Genomic DNA, 13,801 nt, shown 5'->3' with positions numbered 1-13,801 from the left:
CAATGTCGGTAGACGTTCCAGAATTCACCAAATTCCGACCGAAGACCTTCGAAGCTTGTCCTCATGTTGTCGTAGGAGGATCTCATGTCTTCGTGAGACTTTTTCATAGTCTCGAACTCGGTGGACATGCGTTTGAACCCGACATTCATCATTTGCATTTGTTGCTCAAAGGAAAGGGGTGGGTTGCCCTCACCCATGCCTTGACCTTGGTACCCTTCTTGGTACCCCTGTTGATGCTCGTATTGTTGTTGTTGGTGGAATTGTTGTTGGAAATGTTGTTGTTGTTGCGGTTGTTGTTGTTGTGGTTGGTCTTGTTGTTCATGCTCTTCTTCATCATCACCAGGAATCCAAGGGTGGTCCCTCTCGAAGACCAAGTTGCTCTCGTCATAGATGAAGGTCCACTCCGGATCGGGGAGGTAGGCATAGGGGCGTCCACTCACATGCCATAAGTAAGGACGCGACCCTTCCGTGTCCGCAACCCATCTCATGGTCCTAAGCGATTGCATGTCTAGCTACGTCAGCCCTAGGACAACCCGCTCATCTGCAAAATCAAGGTTAAGAGCAGAATCAATAATAGTGATCATGCCACCTATGGTGATATTGCCGGACCCAGTGGCAACATCCTCTAGGTGGTCGACTAACCAGGCCCCTACATCTAGAGCCGTACTACCCTCGCTCAAGTTCCATAGGAAGTGAAGCTCCCTAGTGGACACCACCCGAACTATCACCTCTAGCGAACGTCGTGTTCGCTATGGTGCGCTGTGACATCCTAAAGGCGGGGTGGATCATGGCCGTAGCTTTATCGGTCCTAGGGTTGTAGTCGAAAAGGTCGGTGATCTTCATCCAAAACTCACCCGCACAATAGATAAGGGGGGCCTATCCTTTGGTCCTATGGTGCCGTTAATTGGCCACCCAAAAGCTTGATTCACCCTCCTTATGTTCAAGTTGTGTTGGGTGTTCATGAGTTGGAAGGTAAGGCGGCGGGGGGATCTATTGTTGTCTCGTTGCACTTGAAGGGTGGAGAGGAATTCAAGTGTCAACCTTTTTTGTAGGTCAGGGCGCTTAAATCTAGCCAATTTCCTAGGCCACAACCCTCGAAAAGCATCCTAACATCGTCCCTTACCCCTAAAGCCTCGGCAACACTCTCGTCATAGAACTTGGTAGGTCGAACTCTCCTCCTACCTATTCTTATATAGTTGTTCAAAAAGGTTGGGTCATTGAACACGATTCCCATAGTGTCCACTTGTGGTGGATCAACGGGAGGAGGAGGAGAGGGGTTGCGGTACCTAGCATCCGTGTTTCTAGGTCGATTTCTTCTAGTCATGGTCGGTCTTAATGCAATGCAATCAAACAAACCAAGACAAAATAATCACCTCGCAACCACACAAAGAGACTAAGTCCACAAGTCGAACAACCAAAGCTCAAACAAGGCCAATAAACACAACACAATCAAGTCAAGTTCTAAGTCTCCCACCTAAAACAAGCAAATCACCAAGAAACAAAGACTACTTCAATAATGCATCCACAACAATTCTACATCAATTTCATGCAATATTATCAAACAAACCAACACAACAATCCACCTAAACAAGCATGTTCTTCCTTCATGAAAATCAATTTCTCAACCTCACTTACAAAAAATCCAATTCTCAAAACACACCAAAATTCATTCAAACTCAATAATGCTTGACAATTATCAACTATTAATCACTCACAACCAATTCAAACAAACTTTCTCAAGCAATTTCATGCAAAAATTCAAGGAATTAAACATGAAATTAGTGAAAGGGAGGAACGATTATACTGAGCTTATCGTGGGTGTAAAACCCGCAAATGAACCTTTCTAACCTTCCTTTTTCTTGCTTGAACTTACTCCTTCAACCAATTGTCTTGAACTTCAACTCCAAAGCAAAACCCCCAAATTGATTTTTCAAGGTTAGGGTTTGAGAATTTTGGGTGATTTTTGGGTTTGAATGTGAGAAAAGGAGTAGTAGATTGTGAATATGTTGAAATGGAGTGAAGATTTTGGAGAAAATTGTTGAATTTGGTGAGGATTTGGGTGAGAATGGAGAATTGAGTGGGTTTTGAAGGAGGAAGTAAGAGTTTTAGATAGAGGAGGAGTGTGAATCGTGAGATGAGAGTGAAAGATGAGTGATTTTTTTTGTTAAAAACCGTGCTGCTGCCAGGCATATTCGGGGCTGCACGGACGTGCCAAATTGGCACGGACGTGCAGCTTCGAGCAGATTCGAGGGGCATTCTGCCTATTTTGGCACGAACGTGCTGAGGGTTTGCATGGACGTGCTGAACTTCACGCACAGACGTGCTGATTTTGGCACGTCCGTGCCATACTTCAAAGATTAATTTGCCCCACTTTTGCTCGATTCTGCTTGGCCCAGTTTGCTTCCGCACGGAGGTGCAACATTAAGCACGTCCGTGCAGACCTGATGCTGCACAAATTTTTCTCTTCATTTTGTTTTGAATAATAATACTAAGGCATAATAATAATAAAATTATTATCATTACCATTATTATTATTACTACAATTACCTACTACTTCACTTCCACAAAAACCTTTTCTTACTTTTCTTTCCATCAACACCTACAAAAGACATTGAGAGAAAAGTTAGTAATAGTAAGAGTGATGGAAATTAAATAATAGTTTATGAGAGAGAGAGTTGAGAAACTCGGGTTGCCTCCCGGAAGCGCTCTTTTAACGTCACTAGGTTGACGACATTGCGGGATCAATGAGAGTAGGGAACATCAAACTCATCAAGGTGAACAACCTTGGCTTCCTCATGCACAAAACCGTCAAAGTATGCCTTAAGCCTTTGGCCATTCACTTTGAACGGTTCACCATTGTCATTTGAGATTTTTATCGCTCCATATGGAAACACCTTCTTAACGATGAAAGGTCCACTCCATCTTGACTTAAGCTTACCCGGAAACAACTTCAACCTGGAATTGAATAGTAGGACCTTGTCACCTTCCTTAAACCCCCTTTTTCTAATATGCTTGTCATGCCAAGCCTTAGTCTTTTCTTTATAGATCCTTGCACTCTCATATGCATCCATTCTTAATTCTTCCAAGGCATGGAGGTCAAGCAACCTCTTCTCATCGGCGCTTTGAAGGTCGAAATTCAATGTTTTGATAGCCCAATGAGCCCGATGCTCAAGTTCTACCGGCAAGTGGCATGACTTCCCATAAACAAGCTTGTATGGTGCGGTGCCAATAGGAGTTTTGAACGCGGTGCGATAGGCCCATAGAGCATCATCAAGCTTTGTAGACCAATATTTTCTAGACCTATCCACCGTTTTCTTAAGAATCATTTTTACCTCCCGGTTTGAAATTTGAGCTTGACCACTTGTTTGGGGGTGGTAAGCTAATGACACCTTCTGCCTCACACCATATTTCTCAAGGAGAGCTTGAAAGGATCGCTTTGCAAAGTGTGAACCTCCATCACTAATCACAGCCCGGGACACTCCAAACCTTGGGAAAATTACTCTATTGAAGAGCTTGACCACAACCTTAGCATCACTAGTAGGAGATGCAAATGCTTCCACCCACTTTGATACGTATCGACAACCACTAGAATGAACTTGTTCCCAAAAGAGCTCGGGAAAGGCCCCATGAAATCGATGCCCCATACATCAAAAATTTCAAGTTCAAGGATGTTGTTCAAAGGCATTTCATTTCTTTTTGAAATATTACCGGTTCTTTGACACCGGTCATAAGCTTTCACCACACTCCACACATCTTTGAACATTGTTGGCCAAAAGAAACCGCATTGCAATATTTTCGCCAAGGTCTTGTTGGCACTCATATGTCCTCCACAAGGTGAGGAGTGACACATTGTGATAACATATTCAATTTCATTATCCGGGACACACCTTCTAAAAAGGCCATCAACACCTTGTTTGAAGAGCAAGGGGTCGTCCCAAAAGTATTGGCGAACATCATGAAGAAACTTCCTTTTTTGTTCATAGGAGAGGTCGGGAGGAAGAATAGAGCAAGACAAGTAGTTTGCAATGTCCTCAAACCATGGTGCCGGTTCTTGGAGAATAGAAAATAGTTGATCATCCGGGAATGAATCGTCGATTGACAAGTTATCAAGATCACCTACAAAGATAGGCAACCGTGAAAGATGATCGGCCACAACATTTTCGGCACCCTTCTTGTCTCTAATCTCAATATCATAGTCTTGTAAGAGCAAGACCCACCGTATCAACCTTGGCTTCGGTTCTTTCTTTGACAAGAGGTACTTCAAGGCCGAATGGTCGGTGAAGACTATGACTTTAGACCCCAACAAGTAGGACCTAAACTTCTCAATTGCATGAACAATGGCTAGAAACTCTTTTTCCATGGTCGTGTAATTCCTTTGTGCATCATCCAATGTTTTGCTAGTGTAGTAGATAGCATGGAGCTTCTTATCCTTCCTTTGTCCAAGAACGGAATGGCAAAATCCGAAGCATCACACATGAGCTCAAAAGGAAGCTCCCAATTAGGGGGTTGAATGATAGGAGCCGAAATCAATGCCTCCTTCAACCTATCAAATGCTAGCAAACAATCATTAGTAAACACAAAAGGGGCATCCTTTACCAACAATTGAGTGAGCGGCTTTGCGATTTTTGAAAAATCCTTTATGAACCGGCGGTAAAAACCCGCGTGTCCAAGAAAACTCCTTATCCCCTTCACATTTGTAGGGGGTGGGAGGCGCTCAATGACCTCAATTTTGGCACAATCTACTTCAATGCCCCTACTAGAAATTACATGACTAAGAACAATTCCTTCTTCTACCATGAAATGACATTTTTCCCAATTCAAGACCAAGTTCACCTCTTGACATCTTTTCAATACTTTAATCAAATTTGAAAGGCAAATGTCAAAATATTAATCAAAAACAGAAAAGTCATCCATGAATACTTCAATTGATGATTCAAGCATGTCGGAAAAAATAGACATCATACACCTTTGAAATGTGAAAGGTGCATTACAAAGTCCAAATGACATCCTTCGATAAGAAAAGGTGCCAAAAGGGCATGTGAATGTAGTCTTCTCTTAATCCTCGGGTTGGATTGGGATTTGGAAGAATCCCGAGTATCCATCCAAGAAACAATAGTGACTATGTGATGCTAGTCTTTCCAATATTTGATCGATGAAGGGGAGTGGGAAGTGGTCTTTTCGGGTGGACTTATTCAATTTTCGATAATCAATACACATCCTCCACCCGGTGACCGACCTCGTAGAAATGGTCTCACCCTTATCATTCTTGATGATGGTCATGCCTCCTTTTTTAGGCACAACTTGAAAGGGGCTAACCCACTTACTATCGGAGATAGGGTAGATTATGCTCGCTTCAAGATGTTTTAAAACTTCTTTTTCACAACTTCCTTCATGTTTGGATTGAGCCTTCTTTGGTGATCAATCAATGAAGCATGATCATCATCAAGTAAAATCTTATGCATGCATATAGTAGGACTTATCCCCTTAATGTCATCAATTTTGTACCCAATGACACCTCTATACTCCCTTAAAACAACTAGGAGTTTTCCAAGAGAGGTATCATCAAGCTTAGAATTGACAATAACGGGATAACTCTCATTATCATCAAGAAAAGCATATTTAAGTAAAGGAGGAAGCGGTTTAAGTTCAACCTTGTGAGGAGGCGTAGTCCTCTCCTCTTTTACCTCCACATTAAGCACTTCCACTTTCTTTTCATTGTGGACTAAAGGTTGGTTGAGCAAAAGATCATACCCCCTTGTTTCTTCACCTTCCTCAACTAAGCCTCCCGTGAGGATAGCTTGTAAAGGATCTCCTTCAAAAAAATTCTATTGGAACTTCTCTAAGTCCCTTTCCAATGTATCAACTCTATGAACTTCATCATACAATGGCTTTTTCAATGTTTGTGGGAATGGAAATGATATTTTCTCCTTCCCACATTCAAGGTCAATCTTACTTGCTTCATATCAATCACAACACCCGCGGTGTTCAAAAACGGTCTTCCCAAGATTAGAGGCACCGTAGTATCTTCTTCCATTTCCATTACCACAAAATCACATGGCATAAATACTCTTCCAACTTGGACCGACACATCTTCAAGAATTCCCAAAGGTAGCCTAACCGTGCGGTCGGCCAATTGTAAGGACATTCTTGTTGGCTTCAAGTCTCCAACTTTCAAACTCTTAGCAATAGAATAAGGCATCAAGCTCACACTTGCCCCAAGATCACATAAATCATCCATAGCCTCCAAGTCTCCAATCTTCACCGGTATTGCATAGCTACCGGGGTCACCAAGCTTTTAAGGAAGCTTTTTTTGAATGATTGCACTCACCTCCTTAGGAAGGGAGATGTTTGCACTCTCTTCAAGCCTACTCTTGTTGGATAAAAGATCCTTCAAAAATTTTGCATATGTAGGCATTTGTGACATAGCATGAAGAAAGGGGATATTCACTTGAAGTCCTCTCATGACTTCAAGAAAATTTGAAAACTTTTCATTCAATTTATTTTCAACAATCCTATGAGGGAATGGAATGTGAGGCTTGTATACTTTCATGGGGGGCTTTTCTACCTTTTCCTCATCTCCTTCATTCTTCCTTTGTGGCTCCTTTCTCTCAACATCAACTATCTCATTTTCAAACTCACCCTCATTTCTCACCACAACTCCCTCATCTCTCTTTTGTGGCTCCTCTTCACTCATAACCGACCCTTCACAACGTATCCCCGATCTCAAATTAATGGCCTTAGCTTGCTCATTTGGGTTCACAACCGTTGAGCTTGGGAAGTGACCACTAGGATTGGAGGATGAACTTCCAACTTGTTGCGCAATTTGAGCCAATTGATTCTCAATTATCTTGTTGTGTGCTTGAAGTTGTTGGATGTTCGCTTGCATATCCGCATTGCTTCTTCCTTGTTGTGTAATGAAGGTCTCAAGTGCGGCTTCAAGGATATATTTTTGAGGAGGTGGAGGAGCGGGTTGGTTATATTGTTGCCTTTGTTGGTTTTGGTCCCTTTGGTTAGGGTGACGGTAAGGAGCTTGTTGGTTTTGTGGATTAGATTGGTTGTATTGGTTTTGAGGGGGGCCTTGGTTTTGTTGTTTCCAACCCGTGTTTTTTTGGGGTTTCCAACCTTGATTGTAGGGTTGAGATTATTGATCGTTTCTTTTCCCAATAGCCGCAGCTTGCTCTTGGCTAGTTGAGTTGCAATAGGAGGACAAGTGATCATTTCCTCCACAAGTTTCACAAGACATGACTTGTTGTGAAGAAGAGCTTGGAGATGTAAGGGTGGCTTGATCTAGCTTGTGAGCTAGCATGTCAAACTTTGATGCAATAAGGTCTATTGCACTAAGGTCGTGGATTCCTCCATTCTTTGCTTAAGGTTGCCGTCTATCACCTCCATATGCATAGTGCTCTGCATCTTCTTCAATCATCTTGTATGCATCATCCACCGATAGCTTTTTAAGGCTACACCGGCCCCGTTGTCAAGGTTGGCCCTTGAAGTAGGAGTAAGACCATCATAAAAGCTTTGAACAATGATCCATGATGTGAAACCATGGTGTGGGCATTTTCTAGTGTAGTCCTTATAACGCTACCAAGCTTCACCTAAGGTTTCATCAATCTCTTGGTTGAAATTGGTGATTTTACTTCTTAGTCCGGCGGTCTTTTCGAGTGGACAATACTTTCCAAGGAAAGCTCTAGTGACTTCATCCCATGTGGTCAATGATCCCTCTTCTACCGTTCTCAACCAATGCTTTGCTTTGTCACGGAGGGAGAATTGAAACATGTGCATACGGATGAACTCTTCCGTAATGTTGTTTTGCTTGATGGTTGTGCACAATTCGAGGAAGTTGTTCAAATGAGCAAAAGGACACTCATCAGAATTCCCACCAAATTGATCACTTTGTATCATACGGATGAGTTGAGGTGAAAGCTCAAAATTATTTACATCCGTAGTAGGGAGACGTATGCTACTCCGAAGTGTGAAGGCATTGGGGTGGTCATAATCTTGTAACAATGGTGGAGGAGGATTGTTATCACCCATGTTATCTTCTTCGTTGGTTGCAAAGATTTCCTCCGGATCAAAATCCGGATATACAATAGAAAACTCAGGTGTGCCTTGCAAAAGCCTCCTCACGTTTCTCAAAGTCCTATTTAACTCTGGATCAACGGGAATAAGCGGTGATTGCTTACTCTTTCGTGTCATGCAAGGTCAAACAAAGCTAAGAAAAACTTTAGCAATGACTATCACAAGTTGAAAACACAAATATACAAAAATAAATTAGAAACATTATGATACAAAAACACACACTTAGACTCATTCAACAATAATACATTCAATGTGACATTGCCTCCCCGGCAACGGCGCCAAAATTTGATAGGCCGTCGTCGAGCCTACCAAAGATAAAGTCCTATCTTGGTCTCACTAGCTAATAGCAAGGGTAAGAAAGGGCCGAACCCAAGAGAGGCGTTGAATCAACCACCGAAATACTACCGCATAAATAAGCTAAATGAAGTCGAAATTGGTTTGGTTTTATGTAACAAGTACTAGTTCAAGTCAACTAAAGCTAGGGGGAGATTAACAATATTTAGAGGATTCTAGGGCTCGGGTTATACCACTCAACTTCATCGCAAATCACAACTAGCATGCACAAACAAGGTAAAATACGGGATAAAATAGGGGAAATCATCTAAAGCACCCAACTACTCTCTCAAGCTAGAGGGATTACTTAAATCATGAATACAACCTACTCTCGTGGTTACAAAGCATAAAGCAAGTATTAAAGCATAATCACGATGACATAAACATTCCCTTGACTAGAAATTCCTATTCTCATGGCATTTCAAGTCAATCAAGCATAAGGGAGCTAACTCAAGTTCATCTCTCGATCCTTTGTTGAGAAAGCTTGGATAATAGTTCTTGCAATGGCCATATACAAGAACTAAGAAATTAAACCACTTAAGATCTACTAACTAACACCCAAAAATTACTAAATTTGCACATGCAACAAGTAATTAGTGACTACATTGAGGGTTTTACCTAAACCCTAGAAAATTAGACTACTCACAATCCATGGAGATTAAAGTAATTAAGGAATTCAAACAATTCATGATCACAATCAAACTAAGAATTAAGCTAATTAACACTCTAAGCATATAAAAATTAAGCAAGTAATTACCAACAAAGCAAGAAGAAATAGGAGAAAAGAGTGAGAAATAATTACTAAAAAGCTTCAACTTTGATTAACAATGGTGGAACTTGTCTTCAATAATGATTGAGATTGAAATTTCCAAGCTAATAATTATGATCTAACTAATGATTTGAGAGTATTTGTGTTTCTACAATTACAAACTAAGAGGAAGCACTAAAAACTTGGATGTCGTACAAATGAGCAAGGGGTACTTATATGAGCCCCAAATAAAAAGGACGAAGAAAACAAGAGTCGGGCACGGCTACAGGTACGCAAGGACGTGCCAGGAATGGCACAGACGTGCAGCCTAAGTAACACAAACGTGCCACCCTAAGCACGGACGTGCAGAGTCAGAGGGGGTGAATCAGTTTGCTACTGATTTGGCCAGGAATTACTGCATGGACGTGCCAAATATGGCACGGGCGTGCAGCCTTGAAGTGCAGAATCAGTTTTGAAACTAATTTGGGCCAAGTGAGTTGCACGGACGTGCTGCTTCTGCACGGACGTGCTGCTTCTGCACGGACTGCTGGAGTCTTGCACGGCCGTGCAAGATCAGGCAGAAGCACTGACTTGCTTTAATACCCCTGCACGGTCGTGCAGGACATGGCACGGACGTGCAGGGTCTTCTAGGCCCTTCTCTTCACATTTTCTTCGGGTTTTCTCCTTTGTCACGACTTCTAACCTCGATTTATCATCAGTAAGCTTCAAATCATCGTCTTTAAACCTAAAAACTCAACAAAAACACTAACAACCCGTGAAGTAAGGGATACACAAAAATTGAACAAAAATAGGATAGAAGTGAACCAAAATGCTAATATATCGAGTAAACAAGGTTCAAAATCACCCTAAAATCATATCAAATAACAAGTTATCATCTATTTTTCCTAAATTTAATTGGATTTTGAAAGAAAAAAATATAGTAGATAGTTGAAGTGAATGGAGAACCAGAAACACTATAAGCGAGGGAAATATACCAACTTCCGAGCACTACCCCATGGAAGCCCCTCATCTCTCTTTCTATTCTTTCAATTTGATCATTTCATGAATATTTGTCAGTGACTTTGTGGTATGTCCAGTTAAGCGCTACCACAAATCCGATCAAAAGGTACTTTAATTTTTTTCCTATACGATTTTTTAGGATTTTTATTTATGATCTTTATATTGTACTTTGGTTTTGATTTTGGCGATTGTAGAATTTTACAAAGGTGGCTTTCAACATTGCTATTAGATTCGTTGTTATGACATGCAAAGGACATCTAAATTTTGATTATATTTTTGGGATTAAGAGCGTAAAATGAGAGTCCGCAACTTTAAAAGATGCAAGTTTTCAAGGTACATATTTTTTAAAGGGAGTAGAATGCCTTTGTGCTTAGGCTCTGGATGTATATTCTATATTTGAAGGAAATGAGTTGTGAGTAGTTCTCTTATCAATCCTAACCTACCTTAAAGTTTGTTGTTACTTGTTAGAAGAGAAGATACCACTTTTCTGGTGAGATTATGATATGATGCATCCTAATAATGCTATCTGCTCTACATCTAACGAGTATCAGCTTAATGATTTTCTGTTTTTCTTTGTATTGTCGAGTTGAATTAAGTCGAGCTCAAGCTTGCCTGCATTAGATAACTCAACTCTTCTTACATTGGGTTTAATTAGAGAGTATTAAAAAATAAAAAATAAAGCCCCTGGACCAATATACAAAGAGAGGAAAAAAAAAGCTACTCCGTATTTTATTATTTTGGATTTTTACATTAGGTTCAAGCTACCAAACTTTATATTAGATGATCATATTAGACTTAACAGCAATACTAAGTATAAATGTACGTTGCATTAAACTTGAGAAAAATCCAAACTCAAAACTAAAATTTAACACCTAAGAGTCCTAACTACTCATAGGGTACCCAAGAACAAATTGATGCAAAATTTCATTATTCCTCTGTTTGTTTCTCTTTGTTTTTCAGCTTGTAATATATATATATATATACCAAAATTTTATTCTAGATAATCATCTAGACTCTATAAGAAAAGAAATACAGGGTGAAGGTTACACCCCTTAACGATCCAGGAGATCGTTAACTCCAACAGGTCTGGAACCAAGACTGGAAGTTCGGGGATGAGGGTACAAATCCAACCTAAAAGAGATTGAACCTGCCCTAATAATAGGCCTCTATTTTATTCTTCTTGTATTCATGTGCGCTTTTTGACTAACATGCAATCATTAGGTTTACCCTAAACCTGTTTAACTATGTTGGTTGAATATTAATGCACAAACAAATCTATCATTGGCGATCACTTGAATTATAATCAAATTAACCCTAAACAAGATTATTAATTATCTTACTAAGTGTGATTACAAGTACAAATTCCCTTTAAACATGCATAAAAGGTATGATCAAGCAATAACAATATATTAAGCATCAAGCAACATAATAATAATCATAAATCATCATAAATTATAACAATTATAATCATAATTAAAATAATCATGTTAAAGCATAATAATAGCAAGACCCTAGGAATGATACTAACAAGATTAATAACAAACCCTAGCATGTCACTAAACATCAACCATCAAAGCTTTAGCCCTAACATGAATATTAGGAAAGAAAATAGGGAGCATCACAGGAATCATAATAAGCATATTTGATATTATAACTTTACCCTAAACATGATACTAGGAAGATCAAAAACACCCTAACATGACATTAGAAATCATAAAAACAGCCTAGACATGATTTTTATATCATAATATCAATGCAAACAATTAAAGCACTTACTTGGATGTCTCGTACCTCTTTCTAATAACAAAATACACGCGTTAGTAACTTCATGGAAAATATAAAATAAACAATTAAATTAAATAATTGAAAGAGATATTTGGGACCAAACCCTCAGAAATTAAACCTTTCACGTCTAGGGCGAAGGCAACTTCGAACTTGGCTAGGTGTGTCTTGTGAATGCGGAATTTTGTATGAGAAAAGACTAGTTTAGAAAGAGAGAGAGAGAGAGAGAGTAATCAAGAATTTCTTGATGAGAGTTGGTCATTGAAAACGGAGGTTTTAGGACGCTATTTATAATGAAAATCAGCCGGATATGATAAAAAAACGAATCAGAGTTTCGAAAAGAATAAAACACGACTGCAGCGTCAAAACACACGCCTGTTGCCAGACGACAAGGTTTTCGCCAGACGCCAGGTCTGTCCCCAGGCGACAGACGTGTCGTATGGCGCTGCAAACCAGTTTTCCACGCGTTTTCTTATTTTTATAAAATTTAAATGTACGAGAGGGTAAAACTGTAATTTCCTTAAAAACACTTCTTTCATTCTAATTAAAGTCAATTTATCAATGCTAATTAAATTAGGATTCAAAAGAACCTTCAAGAAGATTCTAGAAGACTATAATCAATCCTAATTGCATTAGGAATGATAAATCATAATAGGTCGTCCTCTAGATCATTGGACCACATATAAAGAATAAACCGGGCCTAGTTTAGTAATTTGGCCATACTTCCTCGTTATTCATCGGAATTGGGCTTATAATATATCGTTGGAAAGATCTTTTCGAGCCCAATCCAATATAACATTATTGGGCCCTTTCCAAGGACCAAAATAAACTGGATTGGCTGTTTTCTTAAAATAGGTTTTTGAAAAACAGAGAGAAAGAAAAGAAATAAAACCAACCGCAACATAGACTTTCCACACTTTCACTTCATTCGATTATGATTCGCCATGAAAGGTACTCATCACTAGGTTTGGTTTTGGGGTGACACAAATGGGTGTCTACAGAAGCCTCCAATTTGACTGAGTTTGGAGAAACTCAAGTTTCGAAAACAAAAGTCAAAGTAGCGATAGGGACGGAGAATGATTCAGAACGTTCTGCGATCCCTAATCATTCTTGTAACGCCGATACCTGCAAACTAGAGTTAGTTAAAAACAGATAAACGAGTTAAGAAACACGTATCTTGCACTGTCGAGCACACGTCTCCGAAGTAACTGATTTGTGTCGCATTTTGCTGTTGTAGACAACCCTCCACAAGCTAGGAAACGCCATCCTGCTGTTGCTAGTTTGACGATCTTCTACAAGGTAGACAATACCGCCTGAAGACTGCTACGCCTGTACTGCCTCCAATTCCGCCGTGATAGACTTCTACAAGCTAGAGAACCCCATCGAAGATTGCTTTGCCTGAAACGACCTTCTAGCGCTTTGTGACCATCTTCCACAAGCCAGGGAACACGATCAAAGATTGCTTTGCCTGAAACTATCTTCATTTGTTGCGACAATACTTTAAGAGTATCACCGGAGACCAACGCCTGTCGATCCTTTGCTTTTGCTATGCCAGTGCGTCGGCGCTTTGCTGCTTTTGAACCCGTATGTCGGTGCTTTTGAATTATGAACCAGCATGTCGGTGTCTTTGTTATATTGTGAACCATTATGTCGGTGCCTTTTACTTATGAACCATTACGTCGGTGCTTTTGCAGTGAGCCAATGTTTAGGCGCTTTAAGCTAAGTGAGACGATCATTTATCAAGTCGATCATTTAATGTGATTGTAACCGAGCCGATTACTAAATCATGTCAAATTGCTTATAGGGGATAACTGGCATACCAAGGAACCCAAAATTGTT

At 40.1% G+C, this 13,801-nt stretch overlaps 1 protein-coding gene across 1 annotated transcript; it reads right to left on the bottom strand.

The window, feature by feature from the left end:
- Positions 1–2,741: 2,741 nt before the first annotated feature.
- LOC110695858 lies at positions 2,742–3,644 on the bottom strand. Its single transcript, XM_021873083.1, has one exon. The coding sequence runs from the start codon at positions 3,642–3,644 to the stop codon at positions 2,742–2,744; it is 903 nt and encodes a 300-aa protein (XP_021728775.1).
- Between the last annotated feature and the right edge of the window lie 10,157 nt (positions 3,645–13,801).

The sequence above is a fragment of the Chenopodium quinoa genome, unplaced genomic scaffold, assembly GCF_001683475.1.
Source record: "Chenopodium quinoa cultivar QQ74 unplaced genomic scaffold, ASM168347v1, whole genome shotgun sequence".
Classification (NCBI taxonomy): domain Eukaryota; kingdom Viridiplantae; phylum Streptophyta; class Magnoliopsida; order Caryophyllales; family Amaranthaceae; genus Chenopodium; species Chenopodium quinoa.
Note: the sequence above shows the minus strand (reverse complement) of the source record. Positions and strands in the feature narration are given on the sequence as shown.